The 13,229-nt window shown below is 52.0% G+C and overlaps 1 protein-coding gene across 2 annotated transcripts in view; it reads left to right on the top strand.

Moving 5' to 3' along the window:
* Positions 1-13,229, top strand: part of RASGEF1A (RasGEF domain family member 1A) — a 40,167-nt gene that overhangs the window by 17,488 nt on the left and 9,450 nt on the right. For both annotated transcript variants that reach the window (XM_022553256.2, XM_022553255.2), the window contains exon 2: positions 10,751-10,951. In XM_022553256.2, the coding sequence (XP_022408964.1) occupies positions 10,757-10,951 (195 nt within the window). In that variant the 5' untranslated portion in view covers positions 10,751-10,756. The remainder of the gene's footprint in view (positions 1-10,750; positions 10,952-13,229) is intronic.

Genomic DNA, 13,229 nt, shown 5'->3' with positions numbered 1-13,229 from the left:
AGCATTTATTGTTTGTAGATTTTTTATGATGGCTATTCTGACCAGTGAGAAGTGATACTTCATTGTTGTTTTGATCTCTATTTCTCTAATAATTACTGATATTGAGCATCTTTTCATGTGCTTTTTGGCCCTCTGTATGTCTTCTTTGGAGAAATGTCTATTTAGATCTTCCACCCATTTTTTGATTGGGTTGTTTGATATTGAGCTGCATGAGCTGTTTGTATACTTTGGAGATTAATCCCTTGTTGGTTGCTTTGTTTGCAGATATTTTCTCCCATTCTGTGGGTTGTCTTTTCATTTTGTTTATGGTTTCCTTTGCTGTGCAAAGGCTTTTAAGTTTAATTAGGTCCCATTTATTTATTTTTGTTTTTATTTTCATTACTCTAGGAGGTGGATCCAAAAAGATCTTGCTGCGATTTATGTCAGAGAGTCTTACGTTTAGGTGTTTAATCCATTTTGAGATTGTTTTTGTGTTTTGTGTTTTGTGTTAGAGAATGTTATAATTTCATTTGTTTACATGTACTATCCAGTTCTCCCAGCACCACTTACTGAAGAGACTGTCTTTTCTCCATTGTATATTTTTGCCTCCTTTGTCATAGATTAGTTGACCATAGGTGTGTGGGTTTATCTCTGGACTTTCTATCCTGTTCCATTGATCTGTATTTCTGTTTTGATTACTGTAGCTTTGTAGTATAGTTGGAAGTCAGGGAGCCTAATTCGTCCAGCTCCGTTTTTCTTTCTCAGGATTGCTTTGGCTATTCAGGGTCTTTTGTGTTTCCATACAAATTGTGAAATTTTTTGTTCTAATTCTGTGAAAAATGCCATTGGTAATTTGATAGGGATTGTATTGCATCTGTAAATTGTTTTTGGTAGTATAGTCATTTTCACAATATTGATTCTTCCAATCCAAGAACATGGTATATATCTCTCTCCATCTGTTTGTCATCTTTGATTTCTTTCATGAGCGTCTTATAGTTTTCTGAGTACAGGTCTTTTGCCTCCTTAGGTAGGTTTATTCCTAGATATTTTATTCTTTTTGATGTGATGGTAAATGGGAGTGTTTCCTTAATATCTCTTTCTGATCTTTCATTGTTAGTGTATAGGAATGCAAGAGATTTCTGTGTATCAATTTTGCATCCTGCAACTTTACCAAGTTCATTGATGAGCTCTAGTAGTTTTCTGGTAGCGTCTTTAGGATTTTCTATGTATAGTATCATGTCATCTGCAAACAGTGACAGTTTTACTTCTTTTCCAATTTGGATTCCTTTTATTTCTTTTTCTTCTCTGATTGCCATGGCTAGAACTTCCAAAACTATGTTGAATAAAAGTGGTGGGAGTGGACATCCTTGTTTTTTTTCCTGATCTTAGAGGAGATGCTTTCAGTTTTTCACTGTTGAGAATGATGTTAGCTGTGGGTTTGTCATATATGGCTTTTATTATGTTGAGGTAGTTTCCCTCTATATACACTTTCTGGAGAGCTTTTATGATAAATGGGGGTTGAGTTTTGTCAAAAGCTTTCTCTGCATCTATTGAGATGATCATGTGGTTTTTATCCTTCAATTTGTTAATATGGTGTATCACATTGATTGATTTGCATATATTGAAGAATTCTTGCATCCCTGGGATAAATCCCACTTGATCATAGTGTATGATCCTTTTAATGTGTTGTTGGATTCTGTTTGCTAGTATTTTGTTGAGGATTTTTGCTTCTATGTTCATCAGTGACATTGGCCTGTAATTTTCTTTTCTTGTGCTATCTTTGTCTGGTTTTGGTATCAGGGTGATAGTAGCCTTGTAGAATGAGCATGGGAGTGTTCCTTCCTCTGCAGTTTTTTGGAAGAGTTTCAGAAGGATAGGTGTTAACTCTTCTGTAAATGTTTGATAGAATTCACCTGTGAAGCCATCTGGTCCTGGACTTTGTTTGATGTAAGTTTTTAAATCACTTTTTCAATTTTAGTACTTGTGATTGGTCTGTTCATATTTTCTATTTCTTCCTGGTTCGGTCTTGGAAGGTTGTACCTTTCTAAAAATTTGTCCATATTTTCTAGGTTGTCCATTTTATTGGCATAGAGTTGCTCATAGTAGTCTCTTGTGATCCTTTGTATTTCTGTTGTAACTTCTCTTTTTCATTTCTAATTTTATTGATTTGAGCCCTCTCCCTTTTTTTCTTGATGAGTCTGGCTAAAGGTTTATCCATTTGTTTATCTTTTCACAGAACCAGCTTTTAGTTTCATTGATATTTTCTGTTGTTTTCTTCATCTCTATTCATTTATTTCTACTCTGATCTTTATGATTTCTTTCCTTCTACTAACTTTGGGTTTTGCTTGTTCTTCTTTCTCTAGTTGCTTTAGGTGTAAGGTTAGGTTGTTTATTTGAGATGTTTCTTGTTTCCTGAGGTAAGATTGTATTGCTATAAACTTCCCTGTTAGAACTGCTTTTGGCGTGTCCCATAGGTTTTGGATCATTGTGTTTTTGTTGTCATTTGTCTCTAGGTATTATTTGATTTTCTCTTTGATTTCTTCAGTGATCCATTGGTTGTTCAGTAACATATTGTTTAGCCTCCATATGTTTGTTTTTTCCCTGTAATTTATTTCTAATCTCATAGTGTTGTGGTCAGAAAATATACTTGATATGATTTCAGTTTTCTTAGATTTACCAAGGCTTGATTTGTGGCCCAAGATGTAATCTATCCTGGAGGATGTTCCATGTGCACTTGAGAAGGAAGTTTATTCTGCTGCTTTTGGATGGAACGCCCTATAAATATCAATTCAATCCGTCTGGTCTAATATGTCATTTAAGGCTTATATTTCCTTATTATTTTCTGTTTGGATGATCTGTCCATTGGTGTAAGTGGGGTGTGAACGTCCCCCACTATTACTGTGTTACTGTTGATTTCCCCTTTTGTGGCTGTTAGCATTTGCCTTTTGTATTGAGGTGCTCCTATGTTGGGTGCATATATATTTACAACTGTTATATCTTCTTCTTGGATTGATCCCTTGATCATTGTGTAGTGTCCTTCCTTGTCCCTTGTAACAGTCTTTATTTTAAAGTCTATTTTGTCTGATAATTGTATTTACACTCCAGTTTTCTTTTGATTTCCAGTTGCGTGGAATATCTTTATCCATCCCCTCACCTTCAGTCTGTATGTGTCCCTAGGTCTGAAGTGGGTCTCTTGTAGACAGCATATATATGGGTCTTGTTTTTGTATCTATTCACCCAGTGTTTTTTGATTGGAGCATTTAATCCATTTACATTTAAGGTGATTATCGATATGTATGTTCCTATTGCCATTTTCTTGTTTTGGATTTGTTTTTGTAGGTCTTTTTTTCTTCCCTTCCTCTTTTTATCTCTTCTCTTGTGATTTGATGACGATCTTTAGTGCTGTGTTTGGTTGCTCTTTCTTTTTTGTGTGTGTTTCTATTGTAGTTTTTTGGGTTGCATTTCCTGCCTAGAGAACTTCCTTTAGCATTTGTCGTAAACCTGTTTGGTGGCACCGAATTCTCTTAAATTTTGCTTATCTGTAAAGCTTTCTATTGTTCTGTCGCATCTGAATGAGAGCCCTCCTGGATAGAGTATTCTTGGTTGTAGGTTTTTCCCCTTTCATCACTTTAAATATATCGTGCCATTCCCTTCTGTCCTGCAGAGTTTCTGCTGAAAAATCAACTGATAACCTTATGGGGATTCCCTTGTATATTGTTTGTTGCTTTTCCCTTGTTGCTTTTAATATTTTTTCTTTGTATTTAATTTTTGTCAGTTTGATTAATATGTGTTTTGGCCTCCTCTTTGGTTGTATCCTGGATGGGACTCTCTGCACCCCCTGGGCTTGGGTGACTTCTTTCCTTTCCCGTGTTAGGGAAGTTTTTGGGTATAATCTCTTCAAATAGAAGAGATTTCTATTTGAAATCTGTTTGAAATCTCCTCAGGCTCTTTCTCTTTCTCTTCTTCTTCTGGGATCCATCTAATGCAAATGTTGGTGTGTTTAATGTTGTCCCAGAGGTCTCTGAGACTGTTATCATTTCTTTTTTCTTTTTCTAACATTCATTTATTTATTTGGCTGCACCAGGTCTTAGTTGTGGCATGTAGGATCTTCATTGCTGCATGTAGGATCTTTAGTTGCGGCATGTGGGATCTTTAGTTGTGGCATGTGGGATTTTTTAGTTGTGACATGTGGGATCTTTAGTTGTGGCATGTGGGATCTTTTTAAAAAAATTAATTATTTATTTGGCTGTGTTGGGTCTTCGTTGCTGCACGTGGGCTTTCTCTAGTTCCAGCAAGCAGGGGCTACTCTTCGTTGCGGTACGTGGGCTTCTCATTGTGGTGGCTTCTCTAGTTGTGGAGCACGGGCTCTAGGCGCATGGGCTTCAGTAGTTGTGGCACACAGGTTCAGTATTTGTGGCTCATGGGCTCTAGAGCACAGGCTCAGTAGTTGTGGCACACAGGCTTAGTTGCTCCGTGGCATGTGGGATCTTCCTGGACCAGGGCTCGAACCCATGTCCCCTGCATTGGCAGGTGTATTCTTAACCACTGCACCAGCAGGGAAGTCCTGCATGTGGGATCTTCAGTTGCAGCATTTGGGATCTTTAGTTGCAGCATGCGGTATCTTTTTTAGTTGCGGCATGTGAGATCTTTAGTTGCAGCATGTGGGCTCTTAGTTGCGGCATGCATGTGGAATGTAGTCCCCTGACCAGGGATTGGACCCAGGCCCCTGCACTGGGAGCGTGGAGTCTTAACCACTGGACCATGAGGGAAGTCCCTGACTGTCCTGATTTCTTTTCATTCTTTTTTCTTTTCCATGGCAGTGATTTCCACCACTCTGTCTTCCAACTCACTTATCCGTTCTTCTGCCTCCGTTATTCTGCTTTTGATTCCTTCTTGTGTATTTTTCACTTCAGTTATTGTGGTGTTTATCTCTTTTTGTTTATTGTTGTTCTTTAAATCTTCTCTTTGTTAAACATTTCTTGTATCTTCTTGGTCTGTTCCTCCATTCCTTTTCCAAGGTTTTGGATCATTTTTACTATCGTTATTTTGAATTATTTTTCAGGTAGATTGCCTGTCTCTTCTTCATTTAGTTGTCCTTTTGGGTTTTCTATCTTGTTCCTTCATGTGCATCATATTTCTCTGTTGTTTCATTTTGTCTAACTTTCTGTGTTTGCGGTCTCCTTTCCACAGGCTGCAGGATCACAGTTCCTCTTGCTTCTGGTGTCTGCCCCCTGGTGGGTGAGGCTGGTCCAGGGGCTTATGCAGGCTTCCTGGTGGGAGGGACTGGTGCCTGCCCTCTGGTGGGTGGAGCTGGGTCTTGTCCCTCTGGTGGGCAGGGCTGTGCCAAGGGGTGTGTTTTGAGGTGGCTGTGAGCTCAGTAGGACTTTAGGCAGCCTGTCTGCTGATGGGTGGGGCTGTGTTCCTATGTGCTGGTTGTTTGGCCTGAGGCATCCCAGCACTGGATCCTGCAGGCTGTTGGGTGGGACCAGGTCTTGCTGCCAACAGAGGGACCTCCGGGAGAGCTCACGCTGATCAGTATTCCTTGAGGAATATTGATCCTTCCCCCCACAAGTGTCCTTGTCCCCCACAGTGATCTACAGCCAACCCCTGCCTCCCCAGGAGACCCTCCAAGATCCCTAGGTAGGTCTAGCCCAGGTTCCTATGGAGGTACTACTTTGTGCTGGGTCCCAGTGCACTCTTGTATGCACCCTCCCAGAGTGTTTCCCCCAGCCCTGTGGAGCTCCTGCTCTCAAGCCCCACTGACCTTCAGGGCTGAGTGCTCTGGGGGTTCTTCCTCCCAATGCCAGACCCTCAGACTGTCTCGAAGGGCTATTTTTACGTCCCTATATAGCCTGTGTGATTTTAATATTTTTTAGTGCAAGGGCTGTTTTTAGTATGGGTGTCTGCCACCTCTTTCCTCAGTGTATGCTGGCCGTTATCCCCTTTATAGGAGGTTTGACTGGTGTTGTGACCAGAGCCTGCACTGGGTATTGAGCGGGGCCTCCCCTTTGGTCTGTGGTTGTCACCGCCCTGTCAGGGGTGGAGTCTGCTCCCTGGTTGTTGTTGTAGAGGCCCCCAGATCTGTTTTGTTTCTGATCTGCGGTGCAAGGTAGGCAGGATTGGAGCAGTCCCACTGGGAGAGAGGCCCCTGAGTATTCCTCCTCTGGAGCTGTTCACCTGTGAGCGTGCTCTGTTGTGTCACCTTTCACCTGTTGTGCGGGCTCACAGATTACACTGTTGTTGGCACTGCTCTCAGCTCCACCTTAACTGTGGATATGCTGGCAGTTGGCCCTGGTGTCTCTCAGGTATTGTTTTCACCAGGCCACCAGCGTAGATCCACTGAAGTCATGTCCCAGGACTGCAGTAATCATGCATCTGACCCCTCTGTGGGTGCTATGGGGGCAGCTCAGACTCTGGCCTGGCCCAACCCCTGTGTGTATGTGCCCACAAAGTCCACCGCTGCTAAAACTAGACCCATCTCAGTGGTGGGAGCACTCATTGTCTGTTCGGATGTTCTGCAGCTCTGAGTTTACAAAGCCGGTCACAGGGGTGTAAATCTGTGCTTCACACAGCCGCGAGGAGAGATTTCAGCTCTTCTTCCTTAGTTGCATGGCCCCTGGGGCTCAGCTGTGACTTCAGCCCCACCTCTGCATGTGGGTCACCCACCAGTGTCTGCTCCTGAGGCTTCCCCGGAGCACAGGTGCCCGCCCAGGCGGGATGGGGCAGAGGCTGCGAGTGACCGGGACACACGGGCCTACTCTAGCGGGAGCCCCTCCTAATAGCTACTGTATTTCTGACTGTGATTGCTCTTGCTATGTGTTCCCTCCCAAGACAGGAGCCCAAATTTCCTGTGTGCTCTGCTCTGAGTGGCCCTTCCTTGAGAAAGGGTACAGTTGGGGGTGATGGACACATAGGTATGTGGCCAGAAGCCTCAGTCCCTGCTCTTGCTGGGACAGGAGAGGAGGACCCAATGTGCAAGAGCAGAAGGGACCACAGAGTGGGGTGGGGTGGCCAGCAGAGATGCCAAGCAGAGGTCTTAACGGGTAGTCCTGCCATCATCCCCCTTTGACAGCTGAGGAAATCGAGGTTGGTTAGACTTGTCTAGGAACAAGGAGCTGGCTCATTGCAGGGCTGGGATTTGAACCCAAGGGGGCTCTAAATTCCTGTCCAGGAAGACCCACTTGGGGAACCTGTCTCCTCCCACTTGGCACTGAGCCTGGAGACCCTCCCCAAGGTGCTCATGGCCTGGCAGGGGTGGGCTCTGCTAGGGACTGGGTGGGAAAGGAAGGGCCTCTGTGCGGGGGGGTCCCCAGGATCCACAGGGCTCAGTGTACAGAGGAGCAGGGAGAGACGTGGTCAGAGAGACCTGGCTCCAGGCAGAGTCCCAGGTTAGGGGAGAGGCTGGGTGGTCCTGCACAACCCCTGGGGGCTCTGCCCATTCCCCGAGGGGGTTTTGGGCCTCCACCTCAAAGCCCGTCCTCACATTATGACCCGCTAGATGGTGGCCATGCTTCTGTCTGCAGACCCAGCCGTGGGGCTGCAGCCTCTTTATTATGCCTTTATAAAAAGAGCTGATTTCAAAACTCAGCTTCTTTGCACTAAAAAACAAAGTTATTTAGAAGATGACAAAATAGATGCGCCATTTAGAAAAGTTACCAAATAGATGACAAATGTGTAGAACAGAAAGCGAAAGTCTCCTCCCTCTTCTGCTCCGTTGCAGTAAAGTCTGTAAAGAGTGTGGCCAACGGTGGCCAGATGTTTTCTGTGCCTTTATTTACATGTCATGTACACGCCTGTTTATGTCATTTAAAAGTGACTGGTGCAGGATCTTGTGCAGCTGGGGAGTTCAGAGGTGGGGTCCTTGGCCCAGCTGCTGTTAGAGGGGTCACTGCCCCAGGCTGAAGGGATGGGCCTCACGTGGCTGCCCCTTCCTTCCCGTGGCCTCCTGGGTGGTGCACGGGCATGGTGTAGGCGGGATGCAGTCTCTGGAGGACTGAGACCTTCCACGGGTGGGGAGCCCTGGGGGAGGAGCAGCATGATGAGGGACGTGCCGCCCAGTGGCTGTGCAGGACACATGGGCTGGGGCCCCACCCCCGGGGTAGGTGACTGTACCCTGAGTGCACGCCCCTCCCCTGTCGAGGGGGACAATGAGTGCGGTCTGAGGCTCCCTAGGGAGCTGTGGGCCGGTGCCCAGTGTAGAGCTCGGCCCCCTGGCTTCCTGCTAGGCTCACCTGTCCCCCCACGGGGGGCTGCAGAGTTGGGGGGCTGAGTCCCCAGGCTGGCTCCCCACTGGCTAGCCCTGGGGCAGGTGTCCCTGCAGGCGGCCTTGCCCTGTGGAGGACCTGGTAGGGGCTCTGTGAGTTAGTGGGGTGTCAGTGTGCTCCCCCCGTAGCACCTTCCGACCAGAGCAGCCTGCTCTCTCCACGGTGGGAGAGGCCAGAGGCTCCGAAAATGCCATTTCTGATGACCAAGAAGCTTGGGGTCAGGATATCCAACTGGCCAAGGTTACACTCTCGGGTCAGCTTTTGAGCCTGGAACTGTGTAACCTCAGGAAAGTCACCCTGCAGCGCATGGCCCTCAGCTGAAGTGCTGGGGGTCGTGTCCCCTCGGGTCCCAGTGACGGTACAGTAGAGCGGCTGCCAGTGCTGAGGCACCCAGGGAGCCCACCTTCCTTATTTCCTCCCACAAAAGGCTACTGAGCACGGTCATGGGGCGGGTTCCAGCCAGACAGGAAGACGTGAAGGCAGGTGGTCAGCCACTTCTGGCCTCGTGGGTCAGCAGTCTAGCGATTAACCCGGGGGGGCTTCCTAGGGGTAGTGACACCCGGGCTGGACTTGGAAATCCTGATTTCCTCGGTTGAGTTCCTTCTTGCTGAGTCTGTTTCACTCTGTGAAAAGTGAAGGGTTTGCTCAAGTCAGTGGTTCTTTAACTTGAGTGGCAAAGAGGACCCACCCCAGGGTTCTGACACAGTGGGGCCTGAGACTGTGCATTCTAACATGGGCTGAGGGGAGTGTTCTGTGAGTCTGAACCCAACCTGACACGAGGGCAGCACGGAGCCTGGGGGCCACAGACGTTGCAATCCAGGCCTGTCCCCGGGGACTTCCCTTGAGCGGTTGCCCTCCTTGCAAAGGATTTTCTGAGAATCCAAAGGCGACCTCCAGGCGTTTGGCAGAGAAGCCAGCGTCGTTTGGGCTGGGCCCCTTTTGCCCTGGTGTGAGGCTCAGCTGATGTGCTGGGGTGGGAGTTGGCTCTCCTTGTAAAGCCCTTGGCGGGGCCCTCATGGCAGTAAAATACTCATGGCTGCTGTTTGCTCTGCCCAGTGGGGAGACTTGTGGCCAGAAGGGCTCAGAGGCCAACCCTGGTCCGGGCAAGAGAGTGGGCCAGGGCTGGTTGGAGGCGTCATCAACAGCAAGCTCAGCGCTGGGGGCTCTTTCTGCCCCCTGAGGCGTGGGGAGCAGCCCCGGCTCGGAGAGGGAGGCCAGCGCGGCGGCCTGGGGAGCTAGGGGTGGGGCAGCGGCGCCTGCCTGCCAGTGACCAGAGAGGGTGACACCTGGCCACGGTCCCCGCCACGGCAGGAAGGGCCAGCTCCTCCCCCCGGACTTCAGCCTCCCTGCCCTCCAAGAGTGGGACTAGCCCAGCAGGCGGGGCAGGCCACCCCTGGCCAGCAGGAGGGGGTGTGCACCCACGGCACTAGCTTCTGAGGCCTCGGGCTGGCAGGTGTGCGTCACGCTGATGCCTCAGAGCCCCCTTCAGACGCGGCCAGCTGCCCCGGGCAGTGAGGAAACTGAGGCCCAGAGGGCTGCAGACTCTCCTGGGCCTCATGAGAGCCTGCAGCAAAGCCCGGCTGCAGTGCGAGGTGGGGACCCTCAGCCTCCATCACACTGAGCCCCCAGACTGCTGCCCAGCATCTGTGTCTAATAAGCATTTCAAATCCACATGTCCAAAAGCAAGTTCCAGGTCTGTCCCCAAACCCCACCCTCCAAGCCCTTCCCCATGCTGGTCAGTCTCTCAGGTGGAAGACCGTTCTCCACAGCGTCCAGTGTTGACCCTCCTCCCCTCCTCCTCTGCCATCACTTGACCTGAGCAATGTCTCCCAGGGTTTTGTCATGGCAAAACCCACTGATTGGTTTTTAGATCTCTCCCTTGCTGGGTCTCCACACGGCGGCCACAGTGACCTTCACCCTGAGTCAGGTCACTCCTTTGTCCGGAGTCCCGACGCCTCCTGTCTCACATGCTGCACCCTGGGCCCCCAGGTGTGTATTGTCTGGCCAGACCACTCCCTTGCTGATCACCTTCCCCTACACTGGCCTCAGGACCTTGGCACCTGCTGTCCTTTTTGCCTCGAACCTCCCTGTTTTATCCCAGGAAGCTGCACAGCTAACACCATCAGTCTGTCTCAGGGCCCCTCCCTGAGGCCGCCTTGATCACCCCCCGCACGCTCAGTGTTCTCCTCCTGGTGCTGTTTTTCTCCATAGTTTCTCTTTTCCCACTGGGATGGAACCCCAGGAGGCAGGGCCTTCTGTGTCCAGATGCCTGGAATGAGGCCTGGTATGCACAGAGCAGGTGCTGAAGAAACATTTATCAGACACATTGATCAGCGGCTTCGGGGCCACTGAGGAGCCTGCCCGCCCGCCTGTGCTGACATCTAATGACCCCACTCCCGGCCCTGCTGGGCTCAGGCTCTGCACCTGCACGCAGGCTGCAGGCAGCCTGGGAGGAGGGCCTGGCGGAGGTGCCTTTGATGCCTCACGGCCTCATTCTTTTCTCCCAGGAAACTATGCCCCAGACGTCCGTGGTCTTCTCCAGCATCCTCGGGCCCAGCTGTAGTGGACAGGTGCAGCCCGGCATGGGGGAGCGAGGAGGTGGGGCCGGCAGCTCCGGGGACCTCGTCTTCCAAGACGGACGTCTCATCTCCGGGTCCCTGGAGGCCCTGATGGAGCACTTGGTCCCCACAGTGGACTATTACCCCGATGTGAGTGCCCCGTGACTGGTGGGATCGACCTGGGCTCCCAGGGAGGCTGCTGCTGGGATGGAGAGGGAGGTCCCCCATCAGTCAGAGCTGGACGGAGAGGCAGGGGAGGCGCAGGGCGGCAGGGAGCCCCGGCCCTACCTCCTGTGCTTTCCTGCTCCCTGCCACCCTGGCCCCCAGCCTAGGAGAGGGGAGCCGGCAGCGACTTCCCTGTTGTCCCCAGGCAGGTAGGAGGTGGCCCTGGAGGAGCAGGAGGGGTCTAAGGGGCAAGGCCAGTGCTTCAGGGTCCTGGTGAGGGTCCACCCATCAGTGTCCTGTCTCTGAGCTGGAAAGTTTGTTTTGTGCATGAACCGCAGTGGCTCAGAATGTAGAGGGTCGGCCCCTCCGTGCCCTCCTGGGCACATGCGTGTGCGGGCAGGATGGGCCTTTGCCAACCTGTATCCTCCCTCTTCATCTGAAGGTGACATTGGCGCGTTCTCGGAAGAGCGAGAAAGAATTCCCTTGTCACGTGTGGCTTCCCTTCCGCCTCCAGTAGATGACGTCTCATAGTGGCAGTGGGGCTGTTACCTGCTCCCCTATGGGTGCCCCCTCCCTCCTGAGGGCAGGGCCCTGCGCATGGCCTCCGGGCGACAGATGGGGCTGCGAGGGAGGGTGGGGAGGAATTGCCCCCTCTGCCCTCCAGCTGGGTTTCTGGGGCTCCTGGCGGCCCCCCGACCCCCGCCAGACATATCAGGCCTCCTCCCTCCCTCCTGGGGCTCTGTCCACTCCTCTGTCTGTCCTTCCATGCACCCCGGAAGTCCTCTCAGGGCCTGGCTGGGGCTGGTGGTGCCGATGTGGCAGCTGAGGGCCAGGCGGCAGAGCCGGGGAGAGGGGACCCCAGGCCCTGAAGACGTCAGGAGCAGGGCCGCGGTCCCCCAGGGGCTGGGACCTCCAACCCCAGTGCTGGTCTGTGCAACAGTGGCCTTGTGTGGCAGGGGGAGGGGCCCCCCTCCTTCAGGCCTGTCCCCGGGGAGCCTCAGCCAGCTCACCCAGTGTTGTCCCCAGGGTACTGTGCCCTGGGGTCCCAGCCTGCTTCCCAGGAGAGAGCCAGGGGGCGGTGGAGGTCGAACGGGGGTCCAGCTAGGCATCAGCCCGGCTGCCGAGCACCTGGGCTCCCCGCCTTTCCCTCACGGCCGGTGCCCTGCAGACGTGGGCGGCTGGGGACACGGTGCTCCGTCTGTCTCCCTGCTTCTCGCCGGAGCCGCGCAGCTCCTGCTTTGGGCTCTCCTCTGCCCCTGGCTGAGAGCTCCAAGGTGTAACAGGTGCAGCCTTCCTTCACGCTCTGAGCCTTTTGCTCAGGAGGGGCCCCTGAAGGTCCCACCACTGACGGGGCGGGCCCCTGGAGCACCCGTGCTGCACAGCCCAGGGACACCCTGCTGCTCCAGGGAGAGCCTCCCCAGCGGCCTCTGAGGGCTGCATCGGGGCAGGGAGGGCCTGAGGGCCGAGTCCCGATCTGGGAGGCTGCGTTAGGCTGGAGCACAGAAGACCTGCTCCTTTGGGCCTGGAGTGGAGGCCGAGGGTCCTGGGCCCCCCACCTGTAGTAGCCATGTGGCAGTAGATCACTGTCTGAGTCGAGTCCCTGGGAGACCCCAGGCAGCCTCCCCGCCCCCAAGTCCACCCTGTCTGCAGGCAGGGGCCTGGTAAATCCCACGTCAGCCAAAAGCTTCCAAGAGCCCTGGGCTCTGCTCCCTGCCACCTTTCAGCCCAGACTAGGTGCACCCCTCAGCCTGCACCGCGACCAGGTGACAAGGACGTGTGGCCTTGGGACTGCGGGGCTCTGGTGTGGCAGGTGGGGACGGGGCCCACAGCTGGCTAGTGACCGCACAGCGGCTTGCAGCAGCTCCCGATGTGGGGTCCTGGGGCCAAGGAGGCCCCCACCGCCCCCCAGCCAGGCCCTGCCCCACTGAGCAGTGAGGATCTGGCACAGAGCAGGCTGGGCGCCTGGCCCGGGGAGCACCGTGGGCCAGGCCACAGGCCCACACAGGCCCGGAGACACCGCCAACATCCAGGTCTGGGTTTAGCTCCCGGCGTGGGGTAGGGGAGCATCCCAGCTGAGTAAAACCACTGGGACCGAGCTTGTCAGGGATACCTCTGAGAGCTGCTGCAAAGTGGGGTTTGATCTGTGCCTTGCACGGTGGGCAGGATTTGGGAGCAGTGAGAGAGGAGGAAGGGCATTTGAGGTGAGGTAAACCACGCAGAAGGTGATGCTGGGCCCGGGAGGCGGGGACCAGGCGGAGGAGCA

This window comes from Delphinapterus leucas, chromosome 16, assembly GCF_059928025.1.
Source record: "Delphinapterus leucas isolate spDelLeu-1000000601 "Yukka" chromosome 16, BTC_Dleu_Yukka2, whole genome shotgun sequence".
In the NCBI taxonomy this organism is placed as follows: Eukaryota; Metazoa; Chordata; class Mammalia; order Artiodactyla; family Monodontidae; genus Delphinapterus; species Delphinapterus leucas.
The sequence above is the reverse complement of the archived record's forward strand: the minus strand, read 5'-3'. Positions and strand labels throughout refer to the sequence as shown.